This window comes from Pipistrellus hanaki (assembly GCF_964339955.1).
Source record: "Pipistrellus hanaki genome assembly, chromosome: 11".
NCBI classification, from domain to species: Eukaryota; Metazoa; Chordata; class Mammalia; order Chiroptera; family Vespertilionidae; genus Pipistrellus; species Pipistrellus hanaki.
The window spans coordinates 27,605,778-27,625,880 of NC_140513.1; the positions used below are offsets into that span (position 1 = coordinate 27,605,778).

Sequence of the window (20,103 nt, forward strand, 5' to 3'; positions counted from 1 at the left end):
TATTGCCATTTTATTGTTCATATTTTTTATCTCTTCTTCTTAAATAACTAGAGGTCTGGTGAATGAAATCTGTGCCCCAAGGGGCCAGGGGAAGGGGGTCCCTCAGCCCAGCCTGTGCCTTCTCACAGTCCGGGACTCCTTGGGGGATGTCCGCCTGCCTGTTTAGGCCCATTCCCCAAGAGGAGTGGACAGTCGAACATCCCTCTCACAGTTTGGGACTCCCCACTCCTTACTGCCCACTTGCTCCCTGCTCCTTACTGCTTGGCTTGCTGCTCTTCCCTTGGCGCTGCCGTGGAAGTAGGAGAGACTCCTGTCATTGCCACTGTGCTCGCCAGTGGGAGCACACTGACCACCAGGGGGCAGCTCCTGCATTGAGTGTCTGCCCCCTGGTGGTCAGTACGCATCATGGCAACCAGTTGTTCTGGTTGTTCCACCATAACGGTCACTTAGGCTTTTATTATACAGATACCCTTCAACATTTCATATAATACTGGTTTGGTGGCGGTAAACTCCTTTAGCTTTTTTTTTTTAATATATATTTTATTGATTTTTTACAGAGGAAGAGAGAGGGATAGAGAGTTAGAAACATCGATGAGAGAGAATCATCGATCAGCTGCCTCCTGCACACCCCCTACTGGGGATGTGCCCGCAACCAATGTACATGCCCTTGACCGGAATCGAACCCGGGACCTTTCAGTCCCCACACCGACACTATCCATTGAGCCAAACCGGTCTCGGCTCCTTTAGCTTTTTCTTGTTTGTGAAGCTTTTCATTTGACCCTCAAATCTAAATTTTAGCTTTGCTGGGTAGAATATCTTGGCTGTAGGTCCTTACTATTCATCATTTGAATATTTTGCCACTCCTTTCTGGCCTGCAAAGTTTCTGTTGAGGAATTAACTGATAGTAATATAGGCACTCCCTTGTAGGTAACTGCTTTTTTCTTGCTGCTTTAAGGTCTCTGTCTTTAACTCTTGACGTTTTAATTATGATGTGTCTTGGTGTGGGCCTCTTTGGGTTCTTGTTTGGGACTCTGCTTCCTGGATTTGAAAGTTATTTCTTTTACCAGGTAGGTGAAGTTTCCTGTCATTATTTCTTCAAATAGGTTTTCAATATCTTGCTCTTTCTTCTCTTGGCACCCTCATAATTTGAATGTTGGTATGCTTGAAATTGTCCCAGAAGTTTCTTACACTATCTTCATTTTTTTTACTCTTCATATTTTTGGATTCTTTTTTCTTTTTGCTCTTCTGAGTGGGTGTTTTTTGCTTCCTTATATTTCAAATCAATTTGATCATCAGAATCCCCTACTGTTGAATCCCTGTAAATAATTCTTTATTTCAGTTAGTGTGTGCTTAATTTCTGACTTTTTCATGTCTTTGAAATTCTCACTAAGATCCTTGAAAGTTTCATGAAGATCCTTGAGTAACTTTATAACCATGGTTTTGAGCTCTATATCCAGTAGTTTGCTTGCTTCCATTTCTTTCATTTGTGACATGTTTCTTTGTTTCCGCATTTTGGCTGCTTCTCTGTGTTTGTTTTTGTATAATATGTAGAGCTGTGTCTCCTAGAATTGGTAGAGGGCCTTGTGTAATAGGTGTCCTGTAGGGCCTAGGGGCTCAGCCTCTCCAGTCACCTGAGCTAGGCACTCTAGGTGTGCCTCATTGTGGACTGCGTGCACAGTCTTGTAGTTGACCCTTGATTGTTGTTGGTATCTCTGGGAGAAGTTGACCTCCAGGCCAATTGGCTTTGAGGACCAACTGTGACTACCATTTTATTGTTCATATTTGTTGTACAAGAGGTGAGGCCCAGCTATGAAGCAAGGCAAGCTGGTGCTAGAGCCTGGTCTTGGGCCTTTTATTGATAAGCTGCAGCTTGTTTGAGAGATTTTAGTAAAGTCTGAAGCCTGAGCTAGAACAGTTCATTCATATGGAAAAGCTGCTGCAAACAGCTTGGGTGGAGCTGCAGATTGAATGGGGTGGGGTCTCAGGGAATCCCCAGGGTGGAGCTAACAGTGTGCTCCAGGCAGATTGAGACTGATGTGCTGCCAGTCAGCCCTGTAGCAGGGGAGGTCCCAGCACAGGAACAGAGATCCCTGTGAGCACCTCCTGGGAGAAAGCTGCCCGCAAGTTCCTGCCCCTATGCCAGACAGTCCAGTTACTCCCCACATGTGTCTGGGTCCCCCAGGACTGGAGCTTGGAAGAAGCAGGACTGTAAGTTTGTGCACAGACTCTTTAAGAGGAACACCAGGAATTCCAGCAGCCTCCATGTCACTCAGTCACAGTCCATAGTTCTGGGGACTTCTCTATCCAGCTCTAGGACCGTGGGCTGCGGGTCTGGTGTGGAGCTCGGACCCCTTGCTCATGCGTGGCCTCTGCAGAGATGATCTCTCCCCTGGTTAAAAAAACAAACGTGGTTATTGGATCAGCCCACTCTGCCCCTCCTACCAGTCTCAGAGTGCTTTCTTCTTTATTTTTTTAGTTGTAGGACTTCCATTCAGCCAGCTTTCAGGCGGTTCTGTATTTTAGTTATAATTTTGATGTGGTTGTGGGAGGCAGTGAGTACTGGCATTTACGTATGCTGCCATCTTGGTTCTCTTTTTCCCCACTCCTTAGCTATGCCTTCTCACATGTTCTGGCCAGTTCCAGGAAGTATTATCTGGATCTTCTGAATAGAACTAGTTGCAGGATCCATTATATAAATTCAGTTTTGGTACCTCCCTTTGTTGAAGGAGGGTTTGGCATTGCAAATGTGCTATTGTTCTGAAGAAAAATTAATAAAGGACCTGAGATCCAGAAAAGTCATCTTGGCTATGTACATCGTTACCCAGTTAGTGGGGAAAAAAAGTTAAAATCCAACAAAATCCTTGAAAGTATTTTGCATGTGGGTATCGCTTTTATGTTTCAAAGAAAAACGTTGGAAGATGGAGCATCAATGTTAATATATGAAGGTATTGTATTAGGTACCATTTCAAGAAAGTGAGATCTTATTAGTTTGTATAGTCCTTTATGCCCCTGTGTAATTTTTGCATTTATTAGATACAAACTAATGGAGTTGATTTTTAAAAATATATATATTTTAGAATTCAGAGAGGAGGTGAGATGGAGGGAGAGATAGAAACATCAATGATGGGAAGGAATCATTGATCAGCTGCCTCCTGCACACCTCCCTCTAGGGACCAAGCTCACGACCTGGGCATGTCCCCTTGACTGGAATCGAACCCAGGATCTTTCAGTCCGTAGTCCAACACTATCCATTGAGCCAAGCCAGCTAGGGCTGGAGAGATTTAATTTTAAAAGTTTTGCAGTCTTGCAGAAACCGGTTTGGCTCAGGGGATAGGGCGCAGACCAGCGGACTGAAAGGTCCCAGGTTTGATTCCGGTCAAGGGCATGTAGCTTGGTTGCAGGCACATCCCAGTAGGTGTGCAGAATGCAGCTGATCAATGTTTCTAGCTCTCTATCCCTCTCCCTTCCTCTCTGTAAAAAATCAATAAAATATATTTTTTAAAATACTAATAAATATATTTTTTAAAGTTTTGCAGTCTTATAATTTATCTTTGATTGTAATTTGAAATACAACCTAATCCTATGCCTAGCAAATAGTTTGTTCCATATTGGCTAAATTAATTCTTAATAGCAATAAGGAATTCCCCTTTGCAGTCACATTCCCCAAACTAAAATTTTTTCCTGTAGCCACAAAACTTGTGGGCTTTTTAAAAATCTATTAATGGAACGTGTCATATGCTGCCATTTTGAGATTTGAACATAGCCATAAATCCATGAATTCATGTGAATGTAGCCTGCCATCCCAGTTAGAAACCTTTGCATAAATACTAGTAAAAGAAGTTTAAAGTGGAAAAGAAACAGCTTCTGTTAAAATTCTTAGAAAAACTTTCATTAAATTGGATTTTTTTTTTTTTCTTTAGCCTCATGAATTGGCAGTTGGCGAGATGCATGCTTTGTGCCCAGGTTTATGAAGGGCAAGGATTCAGACAGCACATGTTTGTTATTCCTTCTAGGAACTCTATCAAACACTCTTCTGTTCCAGCACCTAGTGCTGAGGATGGTTAAAAAAAAAAAAAAAAACAACCAAAAAAAAAAGTTTCTGGCATAGGATAGGGAAGAAAAGCAAGTTAAAAGAAGTAATTAAAATAATGGAGTAAGAGAAAACCTTGAGTTGGTTTTTATTTTTATTTTATTTTTTATTTTTTGGTAACGGAAGAAGAGCACCTAATCCAGCCCTGCTGAGTTAGGAAAGGCTTCCTGGAATTGAGCATAAAAGGACCATGAGGAACTGTAGGTAAAGAGACTTGGTAAGTAGAAGTAGTGTATGAGGAGACCGAGCAGAGGAGAGGCCTAGATTGGGAGCCATTAAGTACGTGGTTTTTCTTTTCTATTTATTTAAGTAATACATTGGTGTAATAAGTACATACAAAGCTGAAAAGGAAAAGGAATCTTCTGCTTTTCCCAGTAACCTTTAGGCGCCTGTCTACAACTTATCCTAAAGACACAGTGTTAACTTTTATTCAGAAGTGAAAACCGTTGCTTCTCCTTACTCCACTTAAAATTTCTTAAGGCCCAGGCGACCATTTAAGTACAGAAGGCAGGAGCTCCAGGGACAGGCGCCCAGATGGGAGAAGGGAAGTCTGCAACAGCCGCTGGACTGCCCTGCTGTCTTGCACAGAGGGGGGAGGTGGCTGAGGAGGGCATGCCCTGCATGCCCAAGGTGCCTCAGTGCACCCCTGCGGTGGTCCCTGGCCTGGTGGACCAGGCTGAGCAGCGCCAGTGGAGGCCCTTACCAGCCGCTGGTGCACTCCATAGCTTTTAGCAGCTGGAGGCCTCCGACTTTGCCCCTGGGCTGCTCTTCATGTTACATAAATGGGCAGAGATCATGTTATTGGCCTCTTACCACAATGCCAGTTATAGAAGCTCAACGAATGGATACAGATAATCAGTGGCTACTCCCTTATGAAAGTGCATCAGGTCAGGCTCCTAGGGAGGTGCTCTGCTGCAGCTTGATGAGTTAACTGATATTCCTCTTTAGGTCTTAAAGCTTAACCCTTTGCACTCCGAACCATTCTGGACATTGGCTACCAGCTACTCGACGCTACTTTGCAGCGGAAACGTGCGTTGAAATAACTCAATTCCCCGTAATCACTAATAAACTGCAATGTCCCCTGAGAGGGGATATCCGAGTGATATGCTAGAATTCCGATGTCCCCTGAGAGGGGACAGCGGAGTGCAAAGCATTAAAATACCTGGCATTAAAGTTAAACCCGTGAGAGAAAGGGTATTTGCCCTATTTCTCACTCAGTTAATTAGACTCAACAGTACTTCCTATGTAAGCAGCCTTTTTTCATGCTCAGGACCATTTAATGGAGTACAGCCTATTATTCCCATAATGCACAGAAACAGGTTCCATGGAGCTGACACCAGGTGATTCCAAAATGCAATTTATTTTCATTCAAACGGCTGTCAGTTTCTTCTCTAGGTTTGGGCAGAAGTGAAAAAAGAATCCATGGCTTGTTTCTCCACCTTCTGTTAAAACTTAACTAACTGGCCACAGGCAGTGAGATGAGTAGAAAGAACTCAATTGCAAGAATCTGGATTCCAGTCTTTTATTTGGGCCAGAACAATGGCTCTTAGCTGTTAACTTGTTTGAAAAAGCAAAATCTCAGGCCTACCCTAAGACCTATAGAATCAAACTGTGACAGTGGCACTCAGCACGCACACACAAATTTGGGAACTAGAGTCTGGAGAGCAGTTTCCTCACCTATAAAGTACAGCTGTCCCTCAAGGGATTGGATCCCAGACCTCTGGCGATACCCAAATTCAGAAGATTCTCAAGATCCTTATATGACATTTGTATATAGGCTACAGCAGGTATATCTACACATCACCTTATTCTTGTGGCGAATTCAAATTTTGCTTTTTGGAACTCTCTGGGATTTCCCCCCTCCCCCCAAGTACTTTCTATCCAATTTATTGAATCCATGGATGCAGAATCTGAGAATACACAGGGCTGTGTGTTGATTCTTATTCTGTCAGTCTCGCAAGGTTGCTGAAACCAAATTAAGTGATAAAGGTACAAGACTTCAGAAACCCTTGAATGTATTTTGCTGTAGCTTACTAGCATTTTTATCCCCTGCTTTTAGAGCCTGTGCTTTATTTTCCCATGTTACTTCAAAAGAAAAACTGTGAAGTGATTTCTAAGTTTGGATGCTCCCTTGTCCTGAGCCTCAAACTCTCACTTTTAATAGCACAGGGTGCCACCATTTGAACTCCCACATTAATCCCGTGGCATTTCTGTCCTAGGTGGTTAGGTTAATACAAGTATGTCCCCATATTGGTAGTGTTGAAACTCGGCAGTACTTGACCATCCTGTACAATTACACCAAACTCCCTGGAGGGTGGGACAAAAATCAGTTTTAAAGCTTCCCAGGTAATTCCACTTGTAGCCAAGGTTGAAAACCAGTGCCATCGGCAGAAAAGATCTGATGCTAATTTCACATACAGGAAGGTGGTTCACGACGTTACACAGCATGGGGTGTAATGCTCTCTGAACAAGCGTGCTGGGGCCAAGAACTGTACTTGTGTGGATATACTTTATTTCTGTGATTGCCTGGGTCAGTGATATTTTATTGATTTTTTTACAGAGAGGAAGAGTTAGAAACATCGATGAGAGAATCATCCATCAGCTGCCTCTTGCACACCCCCTACTGGGGATGTGCCCTCAACCAAGGTACATACATGCCCTTGACCGGAATCAAACCTGGGACCTTTCAGTCTGCAGGCCAAACCGGTTTCAGCAAGATTTGTAAGCTTCTGTCTTTCCAGACATAACTATTTTCTTATAGTGATTTCTATTTTCTCTTAAAGGTTTTGATTATTGTGGTAAAATATATAAAACGTTTAACCATTTTTAAGTGTAGAATTCAGTAGCATTATACAACTATCATTTTTAAAACTTTTTCATCACTCCAGAGACAATTAAGCACTTACTTTCCATTTCTCTCTCTTCCCCTCCCCCCCAACCCTTGGTAATCTGTCTCTGAATTTGCCTAGATCTGTGATCGGCAAACTGCAGTTCTCGAGCCATATGCGGCTCTTTGGTCCCTTGTGGTTCTTCCACAAAATACCACTGCCTGGGCGATTCTATTTTGAAGAAGTGGCGTTAGAAGTTTTAAAAATTTGGCTCTCAAAAAAAATTTCAATTGTTGTACTTTTGATATTTGGCTCTGTTGACTAAGTTTGCTGACCACTGGCCTAGATATTTCATGTTGCTGGAAGCATCTAGTTATCCCTTTGTGTATCATTTTTGGGTGGATAAAAGGTTTACAGTTCTCTGTATGAAAAATACAATATACTTTTGCCCGACAATGTGGTTCAATGGTTGAGCATTGACCCATGAACCAAGAGGTCACTGGTTCAATTTCTGGCCAGGGCTCCTGCCTGGGTTGTGGGCTTCATTATCAGTAGGGGGAATGCAGGAGGCAACTGAGATCAATGGCTCTCCCTCTTCAATGTTTCTTTCTCAAAAAAAAAAAAAAAAAAAAAAAAAAAAAAAAAATCAGTAAAAAAATAAACTTTTGCATACTTCCAACTGTAAACCCACTTTTTGCCAACCCCTATATACATATGTATCATTTTGTTTACCACCAGCCGTTGGCTAGATGGTTGTTTTACCTTTGGCTTTCCTATATAATAAAGATGTAATATGCAAATGGTCATTACACCGTGGAGCTTAACAACTGACCAACCGCCCAACAACCGGATCATGGATCAGGAGGGTGGGAGCTACAAGTGGGCTGTGGAGAGCTACAGGAGGGGGCAGGGCAGCAAGATAGGAGGGGAGTTAGGGGGGAGGGAGCTACAGGAGGGCAGCAGTGTACTGTTGGCGCACAGATTCGTGTGCAGGGCTACTAATTGTGAATAATGCTGCAACAAAGGGCATGCCAAGTATCTGAATCCAGGAGTATAATTACTGGGTCATATGGCAATTCCATGTTTGGGTTTTTGAGGAGCTGCCCAACTTTTCTATAGCAGATATAGCATTTAATATCCCCATGAGCAATGTGCAGGGTTCCAACTTCTCCATTCTCATTTGCTTTCATTTTGAATTAATTTTGTATTAGTTGATGTGAAATAGTAGCTCAATGTGGTTTTGATTTGCATTTTCCCTCATGACTAATAACTACAGTTAATTATTTTGGGTGTTAACATTTTAACTAGTTAATTGAAAAGTTACCTATCTTAGTGACCAGCTAATGCTTTCATTTGGGGGAAAATAAAAAGGCCTATAGTGACACACTGGAAATACTTTGTAATCAGTGTATTAAGGAGACATTCATACATTTCAAGAATTGCTTAAATTCTGATATCCAGATTTAAGCTTGTGAACATATGACTTTTAAACATACAATTAAAGCTATTCATAATTTGCTATACTACCAACATTAAATTACAGTTACTTTGGAGCATAAGTTAAATGGTTTAAAGTAAGCCTGTAACATACCTAAAACACACCTTCCTATCTCTTACATGCAAATTACTTCTCCATGTAAAGGTTTCATCACTCAACTTCTAAGTTAGTCTACTCCAGAAGTCACTACTCTAAGGCTTATGGTCCAAAGAGAAGGGGGGGAAAAAAATGTAACCAAGGATTGATATATAGTTATATATAATAATAAAAAAAAAAAAGATGGCACCACAGAAGGGAATGCAATTCTACAAGTGCAAGCCCTCAAGAAGCAGATTATGATAAACCCCTTCTTTGGAAAGGTATCATTTCTATCATTGATACCACAGGTTAAATTATATGGCATGCCACCTTCAAGTAACAGTTGAGGCAATAGAATAAATGCAGAGGCATCACAATGAATCCCACTTAATACAACTATACAAACTAACACTTCTCTACAAATTAAGTTCTTTGTCTGACGGCCAGTTAAATACAGAATTTTAACTTCGTAGCTTAACAATTAAGGGTCACACACCAAAGTCAATACATATGTCTAGCATTCCAGTCTAAGCTATTCCATATACATAGCCAAAATTAATTACAAAGTATGGCCTAGCAAATGCTAGGGGAATTTTTTTACAGGTGTTAAACTTGCACACTTAAGTCATCATACATACAGGGCAAAGTCAGAGCTTTTATATTTGAGTTTATTCTTCATTTAACTTTTAAAACACTACCATACTTGAATATTAAAACAAAAACAATAGCAAGTAGTGAGCATATTATGGTTACAGTCCTTCACTCATTCACTACTGTATATAAAATGCCAGCAGTGAGTGTTATTCACCGGCCCCATTAAGAGGTCTGACACTGAACACCACCCCTAGGTTGATGTTCATCATCCTCATATGCTTCTCCATTGTAATGGCGCCGTCTTTCTTGATTTGGATCAAAGTCTACCAGTTCTACCTGGTCCATTTCATCAGTCTCTTCTACTTCCTTCCTTTCAGGTAGGAGTTTTTCCAGCAAAGAGAGTTTATCAGGAGAGAGAAAGCCATTCTCAGGAAAGTTTACCTATAAAAAAATGGAACTTCTATAAGTTTGATTTACTTCATTAGTTCCTTGAATTAGTAACCCATTTTCCTCAGGAAAACATGTAACCACAACATTATTTTTCAGTGAATTTTCCAATCCCAGGTTAGAAATACATGCTCTAAAAGGCATAGCATCCAGTGCACTGAAGTGATGGCATAAGTAAGGTCTTTTTAAAAAATAATGATCCTAGTAAAATTGCACTGTAACCACCATTGTTCTATTCAGCAAATACATTATACATGAGAATCCTTCCTAAAACACACTTCATGAACCACCCCATTCACAAACCAACCACTGTATTTTGCTAAAAATCCACAATCGTTATTTTAAGTCCTTCTGCTGAACTTTAAGATCTCAATTATAGCCTTGTAACCTCTTCCTCCACCAATTTTTTAAGTAGCCAAATGATGTAAACAAACCCAATCCCAACTTGACAGAAGTATTAGATAAATGTATTTCTTTCTGGATAAGAATAGAAATTTGATGTTTCTTGATATTCAGAAAATGTAACTGTTATCAGATTTTAGTAAGTAATCACTCAAATATTCCTAGAGTACTTCATAGCTTACCTTAAATTCGATGATTAGGCGACCCTTCTCATAAGGTCTACGATAAATTGGCATGCCTTCATTTAATACACACTTAATATCTCCATGCTTGACAATTTGACCTAAAAACATTGAAGGTGGGTTCTTTAATACAGCCACATTTTCATGAAATAGAGAAAACAAAGAACAGAGAAAAATGTCCTAGCTCACTGACAGGAGGTGAAGTTATGAGAAGAAACCCTTTATTTTTCATTTATGAGTTTTACTGGGGCTTTCAAAAAGGAGCCAAGATCATACAATTTCAGTTCAGCTCATAAAAGGGATATGTAACCGAGCAAGTAAAATATCCATTTCCTCGTGCCTAAACAGCTCTCTGCAGACAATGAAAGTAAATTATTAGAACAGAAAGAGAAGCTCATCTGTCAGTACTTTACCTGGATGAGAGGTGATGACTATAGTCCGGTTGTCTAGAGTAGGTATTGGCTTTTGGAAGCCACACAATGCTTCAACCAGCTGTATGTCCATACACATGAAAAGGTCTTCTCCTCGTCTGTATTAATATAAATTTAGCACATACTTAGATCTTTCAAATCACCAATTATTTTAAATTTATTTTTTAAAATATATTTCATTGATTTTACACAGAAAGGAATTGAGAGGGATAGAGAGTTAGAAACGTTGATGAGAAACATCGAACAGCCGCCTCTTGCCCCCCCCCCCCTTCCCCCCGGATGTGCCAGTAACCAAGGTACATGCCCTTGACCGGAATTGAACCTGGGACCTTTCAGTCCGCAGGCCGATGCTCTATACACTGAGCCAAACTGGTTTCGGCCACCAATTATTTTAAGTACTACAGCAGGCAACTGTTTTCTTAATAACAGCAATGTATCTTTTACAAAGGTCCTTTCTTCTCCATTCTAAAAACAGAGTGAGAACCAGGAGCAGCAAATATATGGACAGGCCCCATTTCCTGGACAAAGCTTCGGAATCCTTACCCATACTCTAGGTAGTCTCCATTATTTACCATCCCTGAATTGTCCTATTACCTAATTTTAAATTTAGTTGCTCACATAAAGAAGAAAAAAAATTCTAGAAAGGTAAAAAAAAATAAAAGCAAACATATATTAGGGAGATTATAAAATGAACAGACCTCAGCTGGGCCCTGGATTATAGGCTCTATAAAATTTGATGTACATAAATTAACATAGTGCTTGGCACATCATGAACATAATCTTTTATATTTAATAACAACCCATTTCCTCTCTAGGTGTTTAGATTTTTTTGCTTTTCCAATCCATATTAACAACAGGATACTCACCAGAAAACCTGAGGATTCACCTCAAATGATGGCATTAAAATCCTGAGTTTAGCCCTAACTGATTTGGCTCAGTGGATAGAGTGTTGGCCTGTGGACTGAAAGGTCCCAGGTTCGATTCCAGTCAAGGGCATGTACCTTGATTGTGGGCACATCCCCAGTGGGAGATGTGCAGGAGGCAGCTGATCGATGTTCTCTCTCGTCGATGTTTCTGACTCTATCCCTCTCCCTTCCTCTGTAAAAAATAAAATCCTGAGTTTAAGAGCATTTTCCATTGTAGGAACACTTGGGAAATGTTCTATATAATTTTCTTAAAACCAGTTCCTTCAGATGTAAATCCTGACAAGATTTATTAGAACTCCAATTCAGTCTTTTAAAGTCAGCCATGGGTATGTATTTGACATATTCCCTGTTTACCATCAATTTTTCTTGTGCTTCCCTTTAAGTTCATTGTAAATACTATTAAGTATTTCACAGCAATAGGCCTGAATTTACAGATTTTAAAACAGATGGTTCTAGATACTTATTTACAATTAAAGGCAACTGAACATATTGTGAACTCAAGGATTTAAAGTGGCAAGAACTTTAGGGGACAATTTTGTCTAGGGAAGTTTCCCATAATCCACCTGGTTTATTATATTCATGCAAAACATCATCTAACTGAAGTATATTCTTCAAACTCCAGATTAGATAATCAATTTACCTAAATTTGAACAAAATGCTAAAATCTGATCCTTTTTGTTCTTAGCCTCTTTCCAGATGAAAACATTAATAATTAACATTTTAGAAAAGATATACATAGCTAACTCTCCCACTATATTTTCCCAGGGTATTTCTAAGAAGTATGTTCTAAGAGTAATGAAAAGCTCATTTAAAAAAACACTCCAAGTATGCACGATGTCAGTTTGAGTAGTTGATTAAAATTTTTACCGAGTGAAAACAGTATGGTCCTTCTGATCTAAAACAATGATAATATCTCCTGGCTCTAGTCCTGGTTCCTGGTCTCCTTCACCATGGAATGTTATCTTCTGGCCATCTTTCATGCCTAAAAACAGAAGGTTAATTTTATACTTTTATTTAACATTCAACTAAGGTCAGATTCTCAATATAATAAGAAACACAGATGCATGTTTGTGCATAAAAAAAAGCAAGTTCAAGTTTTTTTGGGTGCTAAGGTTTATAAAGATGACTAAGAATGCCCACATGATTAGACCAGTCCAATTTAAGAAAGATATCACAGCCGAAACCGGTTTGGCTCAATGGATAGAGCGTTGGCCTGCGGACTGAAAGGTCCCAGGTTCAATTCTGGTCAGGGGCATGTACATTGGTTGTGGACACATTCCCAGTAGGGGGTGTACAGGAGGCAGCTGATTTCTCTCTCATCAACATTTCTAGCTCTCTTTCCCTCTCCCTTCCTCTCTGTAAAAAATCAATATATATATATATATATATATAAAAAGATATCACAGAGAAAAATACAAACTCTAGAGGCAAACCGATTAGGCCTCAAGTCTCAGAGCTGCTACTTACTACCAGCTGGATTATCCCAGGGAAGCAAGTTGCTGAACTCCTAACCATCAACTGTCACACACAGACATTATAACCTTAAATGTTAATTATTCCAATGTCATTACTTAACTTAAAAAGAACCCGTATTAAATTATTCCTATTAAGGCTAATAAGTAACATAAATTAAGACTTTCTTTTCTCTATTGTAGGATGTCCCCCCAAAATGTATGCACACACTTTGAATAATTATAGACAGTGTTAGCCCTAGCTGGATAGCTCAGTTGGTTAGAGCGTTGTCCCAATATGCCAAAGTTTAAGGTTCAATCCCTGGTCAGGGCATATACAAAAAGCAACCAATAAATGCTAAGAAAGTGGAACAAATTGAAGTCTCTATCAATAAATAAAATAGAAATTAAAAAATGTTTTTAAAAGGTAGTGTTTATTAAAGGCCAACTTCTTTTATTGAGAGATTCCCTCCCTTGTACCTATGACCCATATATTTTTAGTTCAGCGAGGCCTTAGACAACATCTCTTTAAACTTAACTTGTGTAATGTATTTGTAGATTATACTACAGGAAATTTCTTAACCAATCAGTAACATCACCCAAAGAGAACAATTTATGGGAAAAATTAAACCTATATAAACAAATTAAACCTATATAAGCACAGCCAGTACAATGGATATCTATATATCAATCTAAATCTAGCAGTTAACTCATGACTAATATTTTATATATACCTTCATCCTTGTCCAACCCCCCGATACCTGAAGCAAAATCCAGACATGAATTAACCCACAAATACTTTAGTACCTCTAGAAAAATATTTCAGGGCTTACATAATGTAGACATATGTATTAATATGAGAAGTTCATAATATTAATAGTTCCAAATCAGTATGTACAGAATAATACTAGTCGCAAAGTCTGAAGATTAGAACATTTACTATTTCAGAATAGCAAAATTAGAAACTGTAATTTACTCTGGAGTTATACACATTTCTAAAAAAAGTTATATAGTTAAAACTGAGTCACAGAATCAGAAACCCACAGGTTAGGTTTACAGTCTATAGAAAACATTAAAATCATATTTCTATTGATTTCACAGAGGGAAGGAGAGGGAGCAACATCAATAATGAGAATCATTGGCTGGCTGCCTCCTGCATACTTCCCACTGGAGGGTAAGCCCACACCCGAGCATGTGACTTTTTAGTGCATAAGTTGACCAAAACATTTTAAAAAACTATTTTTTTGTATTTTTGAAGGTTTTTCAGAGAGAGGGAGAAAGACAAACATCCATGTGAGAGCAGAACATCAACTGGCCACCTCCTGCAACGCTGTCCATCGGGGATCCAGGATCCAGCCTGCAACCCAGGCATGTACCCTGAGAATTGAACTGGCAACCCTTCAGTGTACAGATCAACTGTACACAGGCCAGGGCGAAAAAAGCAGTATTTTTAATCTAAGGTCTTACAAAAACAAACAAACAAAAAACGTATTTCATTACTTTAGGAAAATTTCAAGGAAATAATTTAAATTCACCCAAATATCCTTCCCCCAAGTCCTTGAAAGTACATATATTCTTTATCCTAGGCAGTTCCTAAGGAACTTAACATGTGCAAAAATTTATTACAATTTAAAAAGAGGTAGAACTAGCAATTTAATGCAAGTGAATTAAATTCAGAACATCACTTAATCATTTACTAATGTCAGTGTTGTAGTAAATGAGGAGATTCTTAACCTATTCCTTACAAATGTGCAAAAATGGGTGGAAACGTTTTTACTATGTAGTCAAGGTATCTCTAGGTGATAAGATCATGCATATAACCCTATTGAGAATCATTTTTAACAACTCTAAAATATAATCTTGCCATTGCACTGGAATTCAGAAGTGGCTGAAAACTCACCTTTATCAATATGAACTTCTAGAATCTTCTTCTCTCGAACTATCTTCCTTCCGTTGCAGCTTTTACATCTATCTTTAGGACTGATCCTTTCCCCATGGCCCTGGCACTCCATGCACACAGACTGAATTTGCTGAACCATTCCAGGGCCTATCTGATGAATTCTTATTTGCATTCCAGTACCTCGGCAATTGGGACAGCACTCTACTGCTCCTTTCTTACCACCTCGGCCTAAATTTAAAAAGAAATTGAATTATGTTTGAACTTAGTGTCGGACACAATGATGAATGTTTTAATAAGATAGTTTAAATAGACACAACACTTTATTAACAGTTGCAAGCATGATGAAATGCTTGTCCATAAAAATAAAAAAATTTAGCTTTTTTATTTCATAAAATACAGCTGCAGCCAACTTGTTATCTATAAACATTGACTATTGTTTTCTCAAAGGACCATTTTAGGATTGTGAATTTTAAACTCGCTCCCAAATCACAACTCACAGGGCATAATCTGTGATTATGAGAACATAAAGGAGTTTATTCTCTTTAGAAGCTACCATATTTCCAGCAAATAACTTATATTTATAAAAGGCTTAGAGGATCAGAGCCAATAACTTCTCTAAATGCAAAGAAGTCACTGTTTAAATCCTATTTCAGATTATGAAGCCATTGGAATGATTAAATATTAGAGATAATATGAAGTGCTCATTTGAACTATGTTGAAAAAAAAGATGACAGTATCTTAGATTCCAACAGCATTGAAAATTCTATATAATAAAAGACTAATATGTAAATTGTCCCCACAGGCAAGAACTCGACCAATGGGGAATCAGACATGTGCTGATCACCAGGGGGCGGCGGCACGCAGTGCTGGCGGCAGCAGTGGAGGTGCTGCCTGCTCCAATGGGCCCTAATGAGTGTGGGACTGCAGTGGAATGCTGGAGCAGGTGAGAATGTGGCATCAGGTCAAGGCAAGTGCAAGTGGGGGCCCAGATTGCCCTGCCAGCCACCCCCCAGATTGGCCCTGATCACAGGTCAGGCCTAAGGACCCTACCTGTGCACAAATTTCATGCATCAGACCTCTAGTATACACATAAAAAAGTGCACATAAAAAACCATTTTGCTAATATTCTCTAGATGGTAAGTATAGGTAGTTCTTTATATTTCACTCTCCAATATTTAGGCAGTGTATTATTCGTCAGTTTTATATTTTCAGAAAAACTTTATTCAATTTTCAGTTAAGGTGGTAGAAGACCATACCTTCACATTTGTCACAAATCACATTCTTTTGTAGAGCTAGTTTTCTCGTTGCACCATTATATAAGTCTTCTAAAGTTACGGAGAGCTGATGTACAACATTTTTACCTAGAACAAAATAATGCTCATTAAAATCTAAGATGTATGTACCATCTTGTTTGTGTTTAATGTACCATCAAAATAATAATAAAAGATAAAGCTCACAAGGTACTTTTGTTAAGTACCTATTACATAGAATGTTGGTCATAATACCCACACACAACCCTCAAACTGTAATTAATTTCAGATAAGAAAAGTTGGGTGAGATTAAGTAATTTGCCTAAGAATGTGGTTGTGGCTATCTTACAAATTATGGCAATCAAAAACATGAACTGTAAATCAGTTGAGAACCAATGCCATTTATAGAGGCAGATTTCATAATTATTTCAAACTGCATTTCTGTCCCAATATATTCTTTGAATCTTTCACTTAAGATGATATTGAGCAACGTGGCCTATTAATTCATCCAAAAATTCTTCAGCACACTAAGTTCCAAGTTCCAACCAATCCAGATTTGGCTGGGGAAGCGGATGCATTTATTCAATCTCCACAGAATATCAATTCCTACTTCTACATTTACTGCTTGACTAGCACTTTATCATATCCTTTATCATAGTGCTGTCCAAAAGAACTTGCTGCAGTAATAGGAAGGCTTTATATTCATGCTATCTCACACGGTAGCCACTAGTCACATGTGGCTATTGCAGATGAAAAACTTAATTTTTGTATTTTTTAAATGAATCTAAATTTATTGTGGCCAGTGGCTACAAAGAAGTGCCATAACTCATTTCAGAATAGGAAGTGGAAGATAGAGATCATCTGAGGACACCGAGTCTACAGAAATGAAGTCACCTGTCAATGGTTAATACGTTCCCAGCCAATAATTCTTTCACAAGGACTTTTCCACCACAAAACAGTATTGCCTTATGCCCAAGTGAAAACAAGTTCTCCAACTCTTATCTGCACAACATGCCTGTTGTGAACATTTTTAGTTTCCAATGAATTAAGAAGCACCATTAACTATATCCCTCTGCTCCTAGCTTCATCTTTGGGTTCTAGGTCTCAAAGATAGCCCCATACAGTTGGTTCCAGCACGTTGAAAGCTGCCTTTCTTACTTTAGCTTTAAAGTTTTGAGAGTATAAAGGGGAAAAAGCTTATTAAATTTGATTATCCAAGTGTTTTTTAGTGTCCCATAGTGATCTAAATCACATAGAAGAGTTTGCCAGTCAATTCATCATTAAAAAGATAATTATAAAAACATATCCCCTTCTTTCAGGGAAAAATAAGTAAACAATTTCTAGTCTTTCTGAATTTTCAAAAGCTCACAGTGAAAATTTAATGGCTTCCCTATTCCTTCTAAAATGGACTCTACCCATTGGCCCTTATTTATATAAACTATACTGGGAACGAATGAGATTGACTCTGCCCCGAACACTGTTTTCCTATGAAGAATATTTCTACAGCCAGGAAATGGCATTTCTGATAAAATGTTAAGGGCATATATCAGGAAATAATAAAGCTGAAGCAAAATTAAACAGATAGCAGGCTATTTCTAAGTAAAGAATCTATGTTCCAATCCTGACTACTGATGCCTTGCTGTATAACTTGGTGGGAAGTTTAGGTTTCTTAACTTTAACTCACTTTCAACTGAGTACCTCCCACTAGATTGGGGGTGTCAAATAGTATCTTAAAAAGGACTTTGAAAGTTATGTTCTTATACTTTCTCTGTTCCTTTAATTAATGCTTGACAATTTTATTAAAGTTTGTGTCCCACTGTTCAAGAGCTTTAGGAGCATTCACTTGTTAGCACTTGATCTAGATAATTTGTTACATCAAATCTTATTTTAAAAAACTATACCACAAATAAAAATGGCAGTGCAGTTTGCAAAATTTTAACATGTAAACCAAGATGAATTCTCAAGAATTTGCTTTGACCAAGGGGCTACCGTGAATTGCTGCATATAGACTGGATTATTCTTACCTCTCCTTTCTCTCTGCATCCTTCCTCCTCCTCCAAAAAACATATCAAAGATGTCCATGGGGGAACCAAAACCACCACCTGCTCCACCTTCCTTAATTGCTTGTTCTCCTCCTTTGTCATACAATTCCCTTTTCTTTGCATCAGAGAGCACTTCGTAAGCTTGAGAAATCTGTTTAAACTGTTTGAGAAAAGGATAAATCTCACTTTAAATAAGTATTATGAAAATACTATACCGGACATACTCAATTTCAGGTTGTTATGGAACTACCATACACCAGGCCAAAAAAACTACTTAGGCTACGTCTGAGCACGAATACTCAACTTGCCTTCTCTCCTTCATTTGGATTCTTATCAGGGTGGTACTTCAAGGCCAGCTTCCTATAAGCCTTTTTCAGTTCTTCCTGGGAGGCATTGGGCTTGACCCCCAAAACATCATAGTAAGTAGTTTCTTTCACCATTTTTGACAGCCTGAAATTTAAACAAAAACCAAAACAATTTTAACCGACTTTCCGCTGGTACTTGTATTATAGTTCGTTAAATCATACCTAGATATGGCCGAGAATTCTGTTCTGTGCCAAATCTGACTATAAAAACCCTACCTATACCTTAAACGTCGGAGAAGGTAACAATTCCTTTGATAATTCAGCAACAAATTCTAACAGAGCAAACATAAGCTAATAATTATCAAGGAATAATTCAAAAGCTTCCTATAGCAGCTGCTTCCCATTCTCCCACACCAAAGCCTCCCCACATGGGGCTTCTTCCTGCTTCCCGGCCCCGGCGGTGACGGAGGGAATCAGAAGGGGCACGAACAGGTCCAGTCCACCGGCTATTCCATTCCCACGGCTATTCCATTCCCACGGCTATTCCATTCCCACCGTCTCGGGTAAATATGACAAGACACACACACACTCCCTAGGGGGGAAAAATACACTTGGGTACAAAGGGACAGGGAGCGGTTTATGAAACGATTCCTGGCAATCCTAAGTTGTGTTTCTCGGTTTCAGGACCCACAGCGCCTCCGCGCAGACCGCCGAGCCCCTCGCTGCCACCAGCTCAGCGTCGCGAAAACGTCGTTCGGTGTGTCCCCCGGCACTAGGCGCGGATCGTTGAGGTTTCCTTCCTTTTCTCCTTCCCCCTACCCCCCTACCTCCCCCTCCCCCCCAGCTCACCATGGAGGAAGGGGGTGGGAGAAGCCCAGGCCGCAACAAAGAGGAGGGGAGGCCGGAGGAGCGAAACCGCGGCCTCCGCCCCGCGGCGCCCGCAGCCCCTCGCCCTGAGCTCCGCCTGCGCCTGCGCGCTGGGCCGCCCCCCCCCAGGGAGCGCGGGGGGAAGGGGCGCCCGGAGGAAGCCGGAGGCGGCGGGTCCCGGAGACCCCGGGCTGCAGGGAGGGGGGTGGGGGGGAGGGCAGCTTTGTGAAAGGTCTCGGGCCCACTCACACTCCGTGTCGGGGATGGCTAGCCCTCCCCCCCGCCAAAAGGAATCGTGGATCCTAGAACCCACAGCCCTCCCGCCCACGCGGAGCCAACCGCCTCCCGACCGCGGCTCCATCCATCCAGCTTCCCGGCGCCGCCAATGGCGCCGGCCTGGGGCCTCGGGCAGGCGCCGGGGCTGAGACTCACCGGTGAGCGGGCCGAGGCAGGCGTGGAGGAGCTGGAAAGGGCGCGTTGCTGCGCGCAGCTCAGGCAGCTGCCGCCGCTCCTCCACCTCTCCCCGAGCGTTCTGGAAAGTTCCGCCCGGCGAGCCGCAGCCGTCGTCTTTTGTAGCCGAGCCCGGGCCGCGTCACCCGCAGGAAGTCCCGCCCCTCCCGCCGCCGCCACCGCCCCGCGGTTGCCCGGGGCAACGGCGCGGGGGCGCTCGGGCTCGGAGCGGGCTGTGCCGAACTGCCTTGTGGGGCTTGGGCTCCTAGTGCTCCTGGAACTTTCTGGAGCCCTTTCTTCCACCACCCGGTCGGTGCAAGAGGTCGTCGGGGTTGTCAAGCGGGGCACGGGGAATCCCCGGG

At 40.7% G+C, this 20,103-nt stretch overlaps 1 protein-coding gene across 1 annotated transcript; it reads right to left on the reverse strand.

Moving 5' to 3' along the window:
• Nucleotides 1-8,311: 8,311 nt before the first annotated feature.
• On the reverse strand, nucleotides 8,312-20,048 carry DNAJA1 (DnaJ heat shock protein family (Hsp40) member A1). Its single transcript, XM_084897996.1, has 9 exons — nucleotides 19,724-20,048; nucleotides 18,428-18,569; nucleotides 18,102-18,279; nucleotides 16,084-16,188; nucleotides 14,828-15,055; nucleotides 12,344-12,458; nucleotides 10,533-10,648; nucleotides 10,120-10,220; nucleotides 8,312-9,529 (listed from the first exon to the last, which is right to left on the reverse strand). Exons 2-9 carry the CDS (start codon nucleotides 18,557-18,559, stop codon nucleotides 9,311-9,313), a joined length of 1,194 nt encoding a protein of 397 aa, XP_084754122.1. The 5' UTR covers nucleotides 18,560-18,569; nucleotides 19,724-20,048; the 3' UTR covers nucleotides 8,312-9,310.
• Nucleotides 20,049-20,103: the final 55 nt, after the last annotated feature.